The sequence below is a fragment of the Panthera tigris genome, chromosome E1, assembly GCF_018350195.1.
Source record: "Panthera tigris isolate Pti1 chromosome E1, P.tigris_Pti1_mat1.1, whole genome shotgun sequence".
Taxonomy (NCBI): Eukaryota; Metazoa; Chordata; class Mammalia; order Carnivora; family Felidae; genus Panthera; species Panthera tigris.
The window spans coordinates 8,746,081-8,762,003 of NC_056673.1; the positions used below are offsets into that span (position 1 = coordinate 8,746,081).

Consider the following 15,923-nt stretch of genomic DNA (forward strand, 5'->3'; position numbering starts at 1 on the left):
CTTTCAATGGTGTCTCACTTGTCCTTCTCAGTCTGTGGCCTCTGGGGCCCTGGCAATACGGCCCCCCAAGCCCCTCTCCCCTCATCACCTCACTCCCCTTCGTCCAGCCAGCACACTCAGTCACGCCGGACTCCTCCCCGCCTCAGGGTCTGGCCCCCTTGCCATGACCTCCTGGAATATTCTCCCTGTGGTCCTTCACGGGACAGGTCCCTCCGGTCTTGAAGTCGAGAGGGCAAGAAAGAGGCCTTTCCGAAACCAGCCTCCCCCACCGTGGGTGACTTTCGAGGCCACCATCCCGTCTCCTACTGGGTCCTTTCCACCCCCCGCCCTCGTTTATTGTCTATTCTGTGCCTCCCCCAAGGACCCGTGCGCCCCACTAAAACAGAGACGTGGTCTTTGTGGCTCGGTCTGTGGGGCTGGTTTGTGGAACAGCGCCTGGTACACAGGATGCGCTCGGTACGTTCAAAAACTAAATGAAAGGATGCTGCTGTCAGCGCTTGGAAAGCACAAGAGGTTCTCTTGAAAGGTAGTGAGCTCCCCATCACGGGCAGGATGCGCGCGTGGCGGGCGTACTGGAGTGGGGCCTGAAGTGAGGCGCGGCGGGAGAGGGGCGGACGTGATCTCCCAAGTCCTGCCCAACGCTGCGAGTGCCCGTGCGTGCCCACGATGGATGCCACGCTCCGAAGGCTTCTCGCCAGACATCCTTCTCTCGGGCACCGAAAACCCACGCCCACAACCTCGCGCCACAGTACGGCCAGGCCCCGCTCCCCAGACGCAAGAGAGACGCCTTCTCGACCCTGCGGAAATCCTGGGAACGCAACTTAAATTTTTTTTCCAGAAGCGAAGACTGTGAGCGTCAAGGGCCACGTGGCTCAGGCGCGGGTTTGCACACACGTTCGGAATTAACTCCTGGATGCTGGCGGCCGACGGGGAGCTCCGGGGGCTGAAACATCAGCATTACGGCACCACCTCCCCCACCCCGGCCGCTCCCTGTCCCGCCAGGGCCTTGGCAACCCACACAGGCCTGTAAAAGCGAGAGCCATTACTTGGGCAGAGATTGTGGGTCGGTCCACGGAGCCACAAAGATTTCAAATTGCGAAACACGACCCCGTAAGGGCAGAGGGCCTCCGGTGTCCTCTAAAATCTGCCCAAGCACCGAGCCGCAGACGAGGAAATGCTCCGATGCCCTCGCCGGAATGACGATGCCACCAGATGGATAGGTCTGGAATCGTCGAAAAGACCCAGAGAACGAGTGCCCCCGAGAGGCTCAGGCTGGGGGGGCCTCGGAGACTGGCGAGGCTTAGATTGTTCTAATTCTCAATGCAAAGCATCCATCGAATGCCGCCCACGAGCTTGACTGGCACGAATTTATTGTGGCCGTCGTTGCTTGGAAGGGAAAGGAAAAGCATCGAGGGCTCATTTTCTTAGCTTGTGATCCTGGCCCCAGCCCACACTCTGGGACAGGAGGCCAGCCCGGGGTCACTGGCAAACAGGGGCACCTGTGTGCGGCGTCCTTCCTTATACACCGGAGGGGACGACGGAGGCTCCGGGGGACAGACTGCAGGAGGGCCTGACTTTTTGCCTTCATGCTTTCGTGTCGAGCATGGGCCCCTTCTTTCAAACTGCACACACACGGGGCACCCGGGCGGCTCAGTCGGTTACGCATCCGACTCTTGGTTTTGGCTCAGGTCATGATCTCGCAGTCTGTGAGTTCGAGCCCCGTGTCGGGCTCTGTGCTGACAGCTCGGAGCCTGGAGCCTGTTTCGGATGCTGTGTCTCCCTCTCTCTCCCTCTGCCCCTCCCCTGCTCATGCCCTGCCTGTCTCTCTCTCTCTCTCTCTCAAAAAAAAAATAAATAATAAACATCAAAAAGGAAATTTAGAAATGCATTTACAGGCGCCAAACTGTTTATTAGGCTCTAGAAGGACCAGATAGGCCTGCCCTCTGTCCCTCAATGCTGCCAGGCCCCTTTCCTACACGAGATGGTCCCCTCTGCCTCGAATCGGCCCCAGATGCTCCTGTGGCTGACTCCCGGTCACCCCCAAGGGGTCACGCCCGCACGACGCCTCCTTTCCCTCGTTACACATGACCCTGTTTTCGTTCTCGTTGTAGTTCCCATCCCTGCCCCCAAATTTATTCATGCTTATTGGCTGTTTTGCCCAGTAAAATGCAAGCTTTTGTTCATTCTTACATCCTTGCTGTCTACAACAGTATCTGGTATATGGCAGGCAGCCAGGGAGTAGCCGCACATTAAAAAACAGGGGAAGGGAGAAAGGCAGAGAGGGGGCGGGCCCCGGAGGTGGGAAGTTCATGATCAAGGAACTAAGAGAAGGCAGAAAATTCCAGGAGATGAGGTTTCAAGGGAATGGGTCCATTCAGGTCGATTCCTATGGGATTTAGTAAAGATTTCCATCTGAATTTTAAGGCCGAGGACGGGCCCTCTGAAAGGCTTGAGATCGAGAGTGACAGGGCCGGCTTTGTATTTTTTTAAAATATCACCCTGGATTGGGTGTGAAAACTGAGTTATAAAGAAATAAGCAAGGTGACGGGTTAGGGGGCAGCCTCAGTGGCTCTGATAAGTCCTGCAGGCGTGGCGACCCGCAAGGAAACAGCCAGCGCCCGGTGGGGCGGGGGGGGGGGGGCCAGGCTGAGGAACCAGAAGGAAACACATCCACACGGGCTGCAGACGTTAGCAGCATTCTCTAAAATACTAGGAATTGTCCAAGAGGTAGATTTGGTGGAGGAGAATGGAGACTGACTGGTTCGGGGATGCCCCTGAGACATCCCAATGGAACCGTCTAGAAGGAGGCTGCATATGCAGATCTGGAAGGTCAGGAGAGGAGGCCAGGCTGGAAGGAAACACAGATCCGAGAGACACGATGAAACGAGGAGACTTAGGGACTGGAGGTGGGGAGAACAAGAGGAAAGTCCAAAGGTCGCACGCTTTCCAATATGGATCTCTGTGAGAACGGCCGGTGCGGCTCTTAGAGCCCAGGATACAGGAAGGAGGAAATATTTGAATAATCCTAAAATAACGGGGCTCTGCCCAGAAACTGCCTAGGACCCAGAGGAGCTATGGTAAAGAGTATGACGGGGTAAAGAGGGGGGAAAGGTCAAAGCCCCTGAGAGAAGTGTTTCAAGCCAGGCTTACGGGGAGTACTTGCTGTTAAATTTCTAGGAATCGAGAAGCCGTGCTTCCCACGAGGCCAAGTGACTACATCCTCAGCCTCCTTGGTAACTAGGTGTGGCTGTGTGACTAAGTTCCTGTAAAAGAACACACACAGCAGTGTGAGTGAGGTCTCTCTGGAGATATTTCACGAAAAGGGAAGGGCGCACATTCTCCTCCTCCTTTCTCCGCCCTATCGCTTGAAGCCTGGATGAGATGGCTGGAGCATCAGCAGCCCTTGCGACCATGAGGATGAGGACCACATTCAAGAGAGAGCAAAGGAAAGAGCTAGAAAGTGCCTGGGTCTCTGACAACTTCACGGAAGCGCCGTAGCTCTCTCTTCTCAGGCCGCCGACCTCCCAAGAGAAAGGAAACTGTCTTACGGAAGCCACAGCCACTTGAAGAGGTGCTGTTACATTGCAGTCAATTTTAATCCTCATCCGAATACTAGCCGACAGATCCAACACGTCCCCTGCACTGCTGTCCCCTTGCTGTGGGTCACGTCATTGCCTTGGTAGGGATATCCTCCTCCTTGCCTGTATTTATTTAAATCCTGCCCATCCTCTGGAGGATGGATCAGATTCCACCTCCCACACGAGACTTCCTCCCTTGAACTCTGGCGCTGTCTGCCTGCCCCCACTCCTTGGGCATCTGGCCTACGCTGCCTTCCCAGTGATTTGCCCCCCCACACTTATCTGCTGGCTCCTCAGAGAGGCTCAGGCCCCTCAAGGGCAAGGTCCACCATTTCCAAGTGCTCATATTCCCTGGGCCCGGGGAGGCCGTCAATACAAGGTCATGATGAACAGGCCCCCCCCTAAGGTTCTTCCCGCCCCCCACCTGCAGCCAAGTTAAGGATGGACCCAGAAGGTATGGAAACGAATTCAGAAAATGAGAAGGCAGGTAAGACAGCTAAAACCACTTCTCATAGCAAGAGGTAGCTTGAGGGAAAGATCTAAGACTTCTCCCTCAGTCTATACAACCCAGCTGGTTGACCTCCATGAGGTTCACGCGGCAGGGGGCACCGTTCACACAGAAAACGAGGGGCAGATGTCATGCCCCGGGCCCCGCACGGACCATCACAAGTCCCTTCGGTAAAAGCCAGCCAGTCAGGTCAACCGACACGTTTTCACCTAACGCTCCTGTAACATACTTAGCGATTCGTCGCTCTCGGTAACGAATCACTTTGGAGGACCTCATCCCAGAGGATGTTTGGAACAGCCTGAGCACAAACGCACATCTCAGTTCATTCGTCAAGGCGGTCTAACGTTTGTAACTGCAGATTTTTGCGTCTGTGGTTTGCCTCGGAAACTGTTAGACTCGATCGGCCAAGCACAGGAGGCCCAGAGGATCCCCCGCCCCTGGTCAGAGCTGAAGTCCTAACACAGGCTGACCGGCCGGGGAGCCGTCAGCGGAGATAACAACTACTGGGGAAGCTTCCATGGAAACGTCTAACTTCGAAGAAGCCCAGATCCCTCAAAACATCTGAGAAGGCAGGCTCAGGGGAGAAGGCAGGCTCCCGGGTGGCCCTCGGAAAGCGACCACGTGGACTTGGAACCCACTCGAAAGACCCCAAAGCTGTCGTCAACGGACCCAAGACGCGAGCTTGGCACATCAGGAGCCAATTGAGAGACGAGAAGGGGCCTGCTGAAAATAACACGAGATGGGCTGCTGGCCGGAGATGACAGCCATTCCTATCCAGGTCAAGTGCAGCACCAGGGGTCAGTAACCGGCCCAGAGGTGAAGGCTGCCCTCCTTCCCAGGCACGGCCGGAGCACAGTCTAGACAGCTGAGCCTCTGCCCCCGTCCGGACCTCAGAGTCCAGGATTTCACGCCAACCCCGAGTGGCATTTGACGCCTGGGGAGGCCTGGGGAAAAACCACTCACGGGGCGCCTGGGTGGCGCAGTCGGTTAAGCGTCCGACTTCAGCCAGGTCACGATCTCACGGTCCGTGAGTTCAAGCCCCGCGTCGGGCTCTGGGCTGATGGCTCGGAGCCTGGAGCCTGTTTCCGATTCTGTGTCTCCCTCTCTCTCTGTGCCTCCCCCGTTCATGCTCTGTCTCTCTCTGTCCCAAAAATAAAATAAATGTTGAAAAAAAAAAAAAAAAAATTAAAAAAACAAAACAAAAAAAAAAAAAACCACTCTCTGGGGCAGCATCACCACTGGTGACCACCAGGTGTCAGTAGTGAGCGGGGGCGCCACCCATCTGGAGTCTTCAGAGCACTTGAGCCAGATCCTGGTGGGGGGGGCACCGGATGCTGTGGCTTTGGGGGCAAACAGGGCTATCACCGCATTCTCAGGCATGCACGAGTATTTCATTTCAGTTACTCGGCTGTCAACTCACCATGCAAACGCGCTGCGCCCTGTCTAGGATGTTTTTCATCCAATATCCTTCACGCACTCCGAGAAAAGATTCGGGGCTGCTCACATCCATGAGGACAGAGGCCTCTCTGTTTTCGCCCCACCCCCGGGAAAGCTTAAACGTAAAGCAGGATTTTCTACTCCTCGCCGATCCTTCCCCCACAGACACTGCCCCGTAAGTGTTCTAGAAGTTTCTCTTCATACAGAGGTTCGAGATGTGGGTTTGCAATGCTTCAGTGACAGCTTGGGGGTTACTGGGTGCGGAGCCCGCAGGGACACAAAGCTTGTGCACCGTGCAAAAGCCAGAGCGGAGGGCCCCTTCCCTGCCTGCTTTATGGAGCTGGACCCAAACTGGTCTCTGTCAGCAGTTGTAACATCTCCAACGGAAATACTAGATCATGAGTAGCTTCAGCAACAACGGAGGCTGTCCTTGCTCAGTCTTTTAAAACCCGGGATGTCAGGAAAGCTTTGTCAAATCCTACAGCGACTTCCCTCTCCAGGCTGGGGACGTATCCTTTGGAGCACGGGCCCATGCCAAGCCCAGCCCACGATGTCCTCAACACCAAGCACTAGGGTCCCTTTCAGGGTCCACAGTGACACTCAACAGCACCCAGCCACCCCAGAGAAGGCACCCCATTTACCGCTGCCTCTCCATATCCAAAGACGCGGGGGGCCCCTGCGTCTGAGCACTCCTCTGAGTACAGGAAGTGTCTAGCGGGTCCCTCACTGCCAATTATCCCTTAACTGGAATCCAAGTAAGACCCGCTTCAAATATCTCACAAGCAGTGATGCCGAGGACAAAGGAGAAACACAGTTCTCCGCACGAAGGGCACTCCTAGGCTCGCGTTTAGCATTTTGCAAATAGCTTCGAGTCGCCATCTTGCCGCAAGGAAACACCCAAAGGTTGGAATGCCAAATGACATCACCACTGAGGCCCACGACCTCGAAAAGCGGTCTTGCCAACGGGGGACCAAAAGCTGGCCCAACTACCCCCTGGGACCGTCACTGAAACAGGAAGTGGCAGGACCTTTCTGGATAGAGATAGCCACCAAAGCAAGGATACCAGTTGGGTCAGGAGACCCAACTGCCTAAGGTCTTGCCATGGTGCCACATTTATGGCTTATCTGTGCCCACATTTCTTTGCTGACAAGAAGCACTGTGCTTTCTAGGGCATCTTTCCGGGGAGAGATCATGTGCAGTGAGAGCCGGGGTCTTAGGTCAGCCAGGGAAACTTCTGCCCTTCTCCTGTCTCGGATTCCCAGTCCCCAATTGCATTCTGCCCCACCCCAGCAACAACTTTTGAGCTGCGTCTTCCAAGAACAAGGGTTTCCAGGTCTGGACTGAGAAATATGGAGCAAAGACCCAGTCTCACCATTTGCTGACGATGAGTAGCAGTGGTGGACGTTTCCAGAAGAAGAGGTGCTACAATTCTGCCAGAGGTCGGTTGCATGTCCATTGCCCACGATCCATTGCTAGAAAGAACCAGACATCTTCGATCAGTCAGGGTGGTGAGGGGCGAAGGGAAGGGGAGAGAAAGGGGAAGGGAAGGCAAGAGCGGCCTCATCGGCCTGTCTACCTGGCCTGCCCCTGCCCTGCCCAGGGTGGCCCAGCCAGAGGCCACAGTCATGCTGGGGAAAGGAGAGAGGTGGGGGTCTGGCTCAGACATGGTGTTGGGCAGAGGGCCAGCGTTTCACAAATGAAAAGCACTTTGTGAACAGAAAAGTTCACTCACACACACACACACACACACACACACACACACGCACACAAAGTAGTACATGCAGAAGTATGTCCTATAGTAGAAGGAGCCATGAACTCAAGCCAGGACACCTGCATTCAAGCCGGCTCTCCTCACCCCGGATCTCCTGGGTGTCGCTCCCCCAAGCTACTGCCTCTCTGAGCCTGTCTCCTGGCTCCTAATTCCTATCAATCCCACAAGATTAAGAGGTTGTAAAAATGCTTACAAACGATGAAACAATCCACAGATCCCCAACATCACAATCTCTCACTCTGACATACTTCTCAACCTTGGAAACGGACAAGAATATCACGTCTGGGATACGCGCCTTACGTTAAGAAGTTAAAACCACAGTAGGGGCGCCTGGGTGGCTCAGCCGGTTAAGCGTCTGACTTTGGCTCAGGTGGTGATCTCAAGGTTCCTGACTTCCAGCCCCGAGTCGGGGTCTGTGCTGACAGCTCAGAGCCTGGGGCCTGCTTGGGATTCTGTGTCTCCCTCTCTCTCTCTCTCTCTGCCCCTTCCCCACTCACGCTCTGTGTTCACACAGAGGAGGCTTTAGAGTGGAAGGTGCTATGCCCACATCACAAAGCAGACCGGGGGCTGTGAACTCTTTTTCGGAAGAGCCTATTTTAACCTTCCCATTTCCAGCCCTAAAGGGTGTTCCATGACATGTGGAGAAAAACAAACCTTCATAAATACTCCACTTCCTTCCTCAAGGAACCTACGGTAAAAAAAAAAAAAAAAAAAAAAAAAAAAAAAACCAACCCTGCAATTTTATCAAATGAAGGTCGGGAAACCCTGAGGTCTCTGCACTGAAATTATTTGGCTGAAATGGAGGCCTGCGCCGCTCACCTAGTCTGGCGATCGCCTCCCTCCTACCCCTGAATCTGCTCGGGTTTTCTCCAAACAACTGAAAGGGGGCAGCCTGCCAGAAACTGCAAAAACGCCCCGGGGGCCGCCCGAGACTTTCACGTCGTTTGCAAATCACGACGCGGCGCGGACCTGGAAGAATCGCCGCCCGGGAGGCCGGAGCCCTGGGCGGGGGGGAGGGGGGGGGGGGGGGGGTCCGGGTGCCCCGCCCGCGCCCACCTCCCCGCTGCCCGCCGGGCACTCACGCTGACGATCGTGGAGACGAAGAGCAGCACGAGCACTGCGACGTGGAGGACGATGATGCCCAGCAACAAGAGGAGCATTCTGGCGGCTGGTTGTGCTCAGCGGAGTTCCTGCCTGCCGGGAAAGAGAGCCGAAGCTGGACGTGAGGCCCAACCAACTGGCCCGGGCGAGCGAGGGAGGGAGGGAGGGAGGGAGGGAGGAGCGCGCGGAGGGAGGGTCCCCGCGCCGGCGGAATGCAGGGGCCTGGCTGCGCGCCCGGCCCGGGTCGCGGCGCCCGCACGCCTCCCGGCGGCCGGCCGAGAGAGGGCAGCAGCCGGCCGCAGCATCCCCGCCCGGCAGCCCGCGGGGGGCCCGCGGGCCACACGACACCTCTTGCTTCGGGCACGAGACGAGGGGGTACGCACGTCTAAGTCACCCCGGGAGGAGAGCTCTTCCCAGAATGACCAGCGGAGGCCACGGCACACCTCCACCCACTCGGGGTTGCCTCCGGAGCACAGCCCCACGTGGGGAAGGAGGCAGGAGGAGGAGAGAGCCCCCTTTCCCTACGGGGTGGCGGTTGGGGGTCCGCGCGTGGGCGCCCCGATTTCTGCCGGAGGCCCGGGGACGCCAGCGGCACGCTGCGGGGGAGAGCGCGCGGCGGGGAGCCTGGTTTCCCAGGCCCGGTGCGCTCCGCGTTCCGTTAGTCTCCCAAGTTTCCACCGGGTTCTGCCAGCGCCGGGGAGCCGTCCTGGCCCCGGCTCAGCCTGGCGTCCACACCGGCGGCTCCGGAGAGGAGGCGCAGAGCCGGGGGAGTGTGGGCAGGAAAGAAAGGCCCAGAGAGTGGCGGGACCCCTGCGCTTCCCGCCCACCGCGCGCTTCACACCACCCCCCCCCGCCCCCGCCCAATCCCCTCCCGCCGCAGCCCCTGCGGGCCGGGCCCTGAGCTCCCGGGCTGGCCTCTCGCCGGTTCTCCCCGGTCCCGGCTGCGCCCCCGGCACGCGGAGCCGAGACACGACCCGGTTCGGCCTCGGCGCGCCGGAACGCGCGCCCAGGAGCCTGCACGGAGGGGGGTGGCGGGGGGGGGGGTTGGTGGCAGATTTCGGGTGGGAAGGAGAGGCGGAGGGTGGAGGGCTGAGTCCCAGGAGAACCGCAACCCGCCAGAGCCGGCAGGACAGCTTCCCCCACGCAGCTATGTGGTCCTAGCCCCTCGTTTTACAGCTCTTGGGGGGAAATGGAGACTGGGGTGACCCGTTAGAGGGTACTATGGCTGTGGAAGCCCAGCTGCATTAGGGGGCACCGTCTCAGCACAGGGTCTTGAGCCAGGGGAGACCACGTTTCAATAGCTCCGTTTTAAAAGTCCCCAATACCAGGCCCCTCCGCTGCTCTCCCTAAGCAACACAGTCCAAGGAACCCCTGGAATGTACGGGAAGAAATGAGCACGGCTTTCGGATTGTCTCCCAGACGGTTTAAATTAAATCCAACGGCTCCTAGAGCCGGGAGGGACAAGAGAAGGATAATCGGGTATATGGCTAGAAATGGGGGGACCACGGGGGGCCAGCAGCCCCATCTCCGGGGTCCACCGCAGGGACTGCTTTGCCAATGAGTCCCCAAGTAGGCGCGTCTCCAGCGAGACCCAAAGTGCTCAGCCCTTGCCGCATATCCCCACACCGCCACCCGCGCCCCTTACGATTTAGGGACCGTAAGGCAAGGCCACACGGTGTCCCTACAAGCCCCGCAAGAACCAGACGAGCCAGACGGTGGTCCGCCTGTCCGAGCTCGGAAAGACAGCTCGCGGGCCTGGCCAGCCCAGTGCCCGCGCCTGCTCCGCGCTTTCTGGCACCATCGACGGAAGATGCCCACGTTTCTCCTCCGTCTCCTCCACTTGTCCCTACCAAAGCACTTACAGCCCAAAGGGATAGTTGTCCCCGTTCCTCCAAGTGGCCTCGGGCACAAACTCGGCGCGGCTGGCTCGGCGGCTGGCGTCCCCGAAGACAGCTGCGCTGCGGGGCTGCGCGCGCGAAGCGAGGGGCCAGAGGGAGGCTCCCGGCGTTCCCCTTTAACGGGAACAACGCCCTGTCTGCGTCGCTGCAGTAGGGTGTGTCCCTGGGTCAGCGTGTGCAGGGGGGCGGGACTCGGGGGAGGAGAGAGGGCAGGAGGGAGGGAGGGCGGGAGACAGTTACTCGGCCTTCAATCCGCCTCGGGAGAAAGTCGATCACTGCAAAACCGCTGGGACTTTTACTCGCTACTAGCCGGCGGCTGAGCTTTCTCACCTCCGCTTCCTCTGGCTCCCCGAGCTCCTGGAGACCAAGTGTCGGCCAATAAACTGGCCCTTCCGCCCCCTCGGCCACGTGGGAAAAGCCCTCCCGAGGTCGCCCCCGCCGGGGCGCACGCACGTGCACTGCGCCCACGCGGGGACCGAGGCCGGATTCCTCTCCTCCGGGGAGGGGGGAGCCGGCACTTAAGCTCAGGAAGACGGCCCTCACCTCTCGGGTCCTGGCGCGCCTGGCCTGCCCTGGCATTTGTGCTGGCCACACCTGCACCGCGCCCTCCCGCGCTGTCCGTGTCTGCGCCCAGGCCGCGTGCCGGCTCCCTAGGACTCAAGGGACCCACTTTGCGGGCCCCGCTTGGGTGACAGTTAGCAGGAGGAGGGAGAGTTCCGCCGACCACAGCACAGCGCGCCCGGCGGAAGGGGGTCTGGCTCCTGCTAGCCCGGACCACAGCCGGGTATGCTTCAGGCGAAGTTCGCCTGGCCCGGCTCCCAGCCTCCGCTGGCGTCCCCAGGCCATTGGGTGGGGAGTTGGCCATCGAAGTGGGGGAAGATCAGCCAGGGAAATCCGCTGATTCATAGTCGCCTGAAAGTGGTTCGCCCGGCGTCACAGGGACGGAGGGGCTAGCCCTCCTGGGCGTGGCGCAGGTGGGCCCCAATACGACTCTCGATGGGCGAGTGGGCGCGCAAGCCCAGAGCCTTAATGTGGATTTTAAATGTCTTTACTTACTAATGCAACAATTCACACACACCCGGACTGCTAGTGTCCGGTCATAAAACCTCATCATTCCAACTGATTCAGACAACTCCATACTATTTTACTATTTGAAACCAGCTGTTTAGGGGCGCCTGCGTGACTCAGAAGGGTTAAGCATCGGACTCTTGACTTGGGTTGAGGTCATGATCTCTGGGTTCCGAGTTTGCCTCTCCTGGGGCTGACAGCGCAGAGCCTACGTCGGATTCTCTCTCTCTGTCTGCGCCTCCCCCACTCATGCTCTCTGTCTCTCTCTCAAAAAATAAACAAAAATAAATTTTTAAAAAGTACCTGCTTATGGTAGCTGATTGCATATTCTTGTCTTTAAGTCAAAATACATTATCTGAAATACTCTTCAAACCACGGTCTTTTAAAAACTCTTATATTAGCCAATTAAAAAGACGACATATGAAAGTTTGGCTCAATGCACATTATATGACAGGTGCACGCATGGTCTGGGAGAGGCGGAGCGGGGCAACGCTTAGGCACGCTGGCTCTGGGCTCAGACAAAGCTGACTACTCAGAGTCGTGAATTGGGGCAAATACCTGAAGTTCCACGAGCTTCCATTTTTGCATCTACAAGCAGGACTGACAATGCCTACGTTAGAGGTGGCGAGTAGGGGGGGACAAGGTGTGCGAGGCAGTTTGCATAGTGTCCTGAACGTAATAGGGACCAGGACCCAGTAAACTGTCACCATGGTTACCGTTATATCACATTTTGCCCTCACATCAAGCAAGGCTGAGCCCCCACCCCATCCCACCCCATCCCCCCCCCCCCCGCCAGCCCACCCCGTGAGCTAAAATAGCTTATGCCAATAGCATAACCAACCACAGGAATGACAGTGTGTTCTCTCCTCCTGGGTCATTTTATAGGTCAGGTATGCCCCAGGAACTATGGCCTCTCTTTATGCCATTCAGACTTTTATTTTACTTATTCCACCAGCCCTGATGTGGACACTATGTACCCAGTACTGTTCTAAGCACTTTCCAGATAATTAGCGTATTTAACTCAGGATTTTCTTTCTCTTCCTTTTCTTTTTTTCTTTTCCCAAGTGACCTTTTTACCGAAGCGTATGCATCTAGAAAAGAACACACGTCGTAAGCGACAGCCTGCCTCTTCCTCTTCCCAAGATTTTAGTCCCTAAGCGGGTGACACCACGCTGTGAGCTTTGGAACCCATGAGCTTGAACCCTTTTTTGCTCCTCCTTTACTGCCTCTCGCCTGTCTCCTGCCTGCTCGGCTCCCAGGGTGGAAGACGAAACACCACCCCCGGCAGTGTCCACCAGGCTTGGCCACACCCAGGGCCAGGCCAGGGCTTGACTACCGGTGGACGCTTCTCCCTAACCTGCTTCCCAACCCAAGGTCCCCTGCCAGCCAGCTGTGTGTGCAGAACTCCGTCCCATCAGGAAAAAAAAGCATCGGGTCCCCTTTCTCCCTTCAAATCTGGACGTGCTGGGGTTTCCAGACGCTCTCAGATAGAGCCTCTCCCCTCCCCAGCCAGAGTATATACCCAGCTTCTAAAGGAGGAGTTGAAAACCCTCTGACTGTCGGTCATCTGCAACACAAAAGCCCTGTCTCCCTGCAGCCCTTCCCATTTGTGATTTGCAGGGGGTGGGGGACTGGGCAGTTCTCAGAGAAGCACAAGCTTCCACTCTGCAGAGGGACAGTGTGCCAAGAAAACTCACCGGGCCGAATGGTGTAACCCCTTCCTCCACGAGGATTTCTCCGCTCCAAACACGAGGGATGCCAAGGCGGGGCCCTCCCCACAGGGCAGCCGAGAGACCAGCAGCTGGCAGGTTGTAAGCCCCACTGCTTCCAACCAGGCTCCCCGAGATGTTTCCCCGGGGGTGCTCCGTGTAACTGAAGCCAGGCCAGGCGTCTTTCCAGTTTATTCAGGGGCTGGTCCAATGCTGGGATATGTCATGGTGGCCTGAGAGCTTCTCAGCCTCTTCTGCTTAAAGAGACAGCGCCCAGCTTGGTCTACAGTGATCCCCAGAGGCCCTGCTCTTTTCCTCCGAGGAAGAAACGCGCCAGTGTGGGGTGTCCTATGTGTTAATTGCAGACAAGTTTCTTTTTTCCTTTTGTAAATCAGTATCATCATTTGAAAGAGCGCAGGCATCCTGCGGATGATGTTGACCTCCGTGAGATCATTCGGTCCAAGTCAACAAGACTCGATTGAAGGCATTCGAACCATCAATAGATAGGAACAATAGGCTGGGAGGACAGTTGCAAAGTTATGGAGCGTTGGACCAAGGAGGCCACCAGTTTCTTCAGGCTCTTTGCATTATATGCGTCCTCCAGTCTCCTGGGTGGAAGTCCCAAGACAAGGGCACTTAGTTTTATTGAAGGAGTCTCCTGGAATTCTGGCAGTTTCCCCACCTCTTAGGACAGGGATGCCAATCCGTAGTGCCCTGTAGAGTCTGGGGAAGTCTCTCTTGGCCGCAAACACCTTATGTTTTGTCGGGCTCCACAGTCGGGAGGGGGGTCCCAGAGGCCCACTGCCCGTTCTGCCATCAGCCAGGATGTTTCCGGGCGCAGTGACACAGTGTAACCCGGCCTGGCCTCGGGTCTCCTTAGCTCCGACTGCTCATTAAAATTACGGACAGCTTTGCACGCAGCCTGGCCTGGGCCCGTGTGCGAGAGTAGCTGACTCAGTGGTCCGGGCTGGGGCTCGGGTGTGGGTAACAGACGGTCAGAAGGCATCGGACGGTCACTTGTTTCTGCCTCGCTGCCTTCGGTCACGGTGCCCAAAATGGAAGTAATGCCCAGTGAGGGCTGTAGCGCCAGACAGGTTATGCTTCAGAGCCTTGCCAGGTAATAGAGGGGCGTAGGTGTATATTTGGTGTGCGTGAGAGAGAGACAGAGAGAAGAGAAAGAGAGAGGAGCTCCCTCAATCCTCCCCTGACTTAGGGCGTGAGGGAGGGCCCAGCAAGCAACGTTTTCAGCTTCCCCAGACAACCCCCTGCCTTGATGTCCCCAAGATCCTGCTTGAAGGTTGCGGCTGGCCCTCAGGCCGGAAAGCCTGAAGAGGTCTGAAAGCCTTTCTGCCCAACGGCTACGAATTCAGAGGAAGAAAGGGTGGGGTGGGGCAGGGTGCAGGTGGGAAGCAGGGAGTTTGCTTCTGGCTGGATAGTGCCAATCTGATCAGCCCTCCATCCTTCCAAGAGCTCCTTGTCCCAGGACCTGCTGTCTTGGCCCCGTGTGTCCTTCGATCCCCGCCCCCCCATCTCCTGCAACCAAGCCCTGAAAACCAGCGGGCTTTGGCTGAGCCCTCTTTGATGAGCTCCTCGAAGCTTCCAGCCCCCAGAGCTGGTCCCTGCTGTGTTCCAGCAGCCCATCCATCAGGCCCTCGCACCCCTGTGTCTACCCACCTGGGCCAGGCTCTCTGCCTCCTCCTGGGCCCCCTCTCTCCTCACTCTGGTGTCCCCCCTCAGCCAAAAGAAACCCCAGCCTCTCTGTTTTGAGCTGCGTGTCCTAAGAGACATGGAGACTATGCCCTAGGGTCCCTTGAACTGCCGGGCACCGTTCTGAACATTCCATGTGATTATTAATCTTTACAACAACCTTATGAAATAGGTGCCCCATCACCCTTTATTCATAGGAGGGGAAACCGAGGCCCGGCAAGACACTGAGTGGCTTTCTCCAGACACCCCACGAGAACATGACAAAGGCCATGTACGAACCAGGCATGGATCCTGATACGGTATACCTATCGTTACAGCCACTTTTCTTTTTCCCGTTAAAAAGGCAAGAAAGGGGGCACCTGGGTGGCTGAGTCAGCTGAGTGTCTGACTTGAGCTCAGGTCATGATCTCGCGGTTTGTGAGATCGAGCCCCGTGTCGGGCTCCGTGCTGACAGCTCGGAGCCTGGAGCCTGCTTCTCTCTCTCTCACTCTCTCTCTCTCTCTCTCAAAAATAAATAAACATTAAAAACTTATTTTTAAAAAGGCGAGAAAATATCCCAAAGCCTCCACTGTTTCCGCTAGTCCTGTGAGCTCCCCTTTGAAGGTCCTGCCTTGTTGTGCCAACCAGGCCTCCGGGTCGCACACCCATCCAGCCCTGTGCCGGGTGGATCTTGCAGGTGTGACAGTTTGATTTCCTAAGACCATCGGTATTGTCCACGGGGAGTGGGATCTCGGCAGCCCCTAGAGGTGGAACACAGCCCGTCCTTCCTTTTCCTGCATTTAGAGCGGCTGCCCTGCCGTTGCATATAGCGTCTCGTTCAACAGGGAGGGACCAGGACCGCCTTCCTCGCGGAGCGGTCAGGGCTCGGGGCATTTGCAGCGTGTCCCCCGGCCACGGGCGAGTACAGAGTTCCTCCGCTTTCCAGACCTGTGATTTTTCCATTATGTGGACGCCCCTCCCCCACAAGTGAAAACCAGAGGTGAGTCTTAATCGGGCACTGGTCCTGTTGATGAAGCTGTCGTCAGAGTGTCTGTCTCGCCAGGCACTGACTGGGTCGATATCTGGGGAGTGTTTACATGACAGATGAAGCCTTTCCTGTTTCGGTGCAGCCAGCAGCCTGTGTGGGCGTTCTTGGCCAGGGCTGGA

The 15,923-nt window shown here is 57.2% G+C and overlaps 1 protein-coding gene across 3 annotated transcripts in view; it reads right to left on the reverse strand.

Annotated features, from left to right (window-relative positions):
- Positions 1 to 13,219, reverse strand: part of PMP22 (peripheral myelin protein 22) — a 32,599-nt gene extending 19,380 nt beyond the window's left edge. Inside the window, exons 1-3 of one of the 3 annotated variants that reach the window (XM_042967130.1) lie at positions 13,059 to 13,219; positions 8,377 to 8,488; positions 6,896 to 6,995 (exon numbers count right to left, since the gene is read on the reverse strand). In XM_042967130.1, the coding sequence (XP_042823064.1) occupies positions 6,896 to 6,995; positions 8,377 to 8,454 (178 nt within the window). In that variant the 5' untranslated portion in view covers positions 8,455 to 8,488; positions 13,059 to 13,219. Of the gene's footprint in view, positions 1 to 6,895; positions 6,996 to 8,376; positions 8,489 to 10,257; positions 10,443 to 13,058 lie in introns of those variants that run through there. The other 2 variants (XM_042967129.1, XM_042967131.1) reach the window with 2 other exon arrangements.
- Positions 13,220 to 15,923: the final 2,704 nt, after the last annotated feature.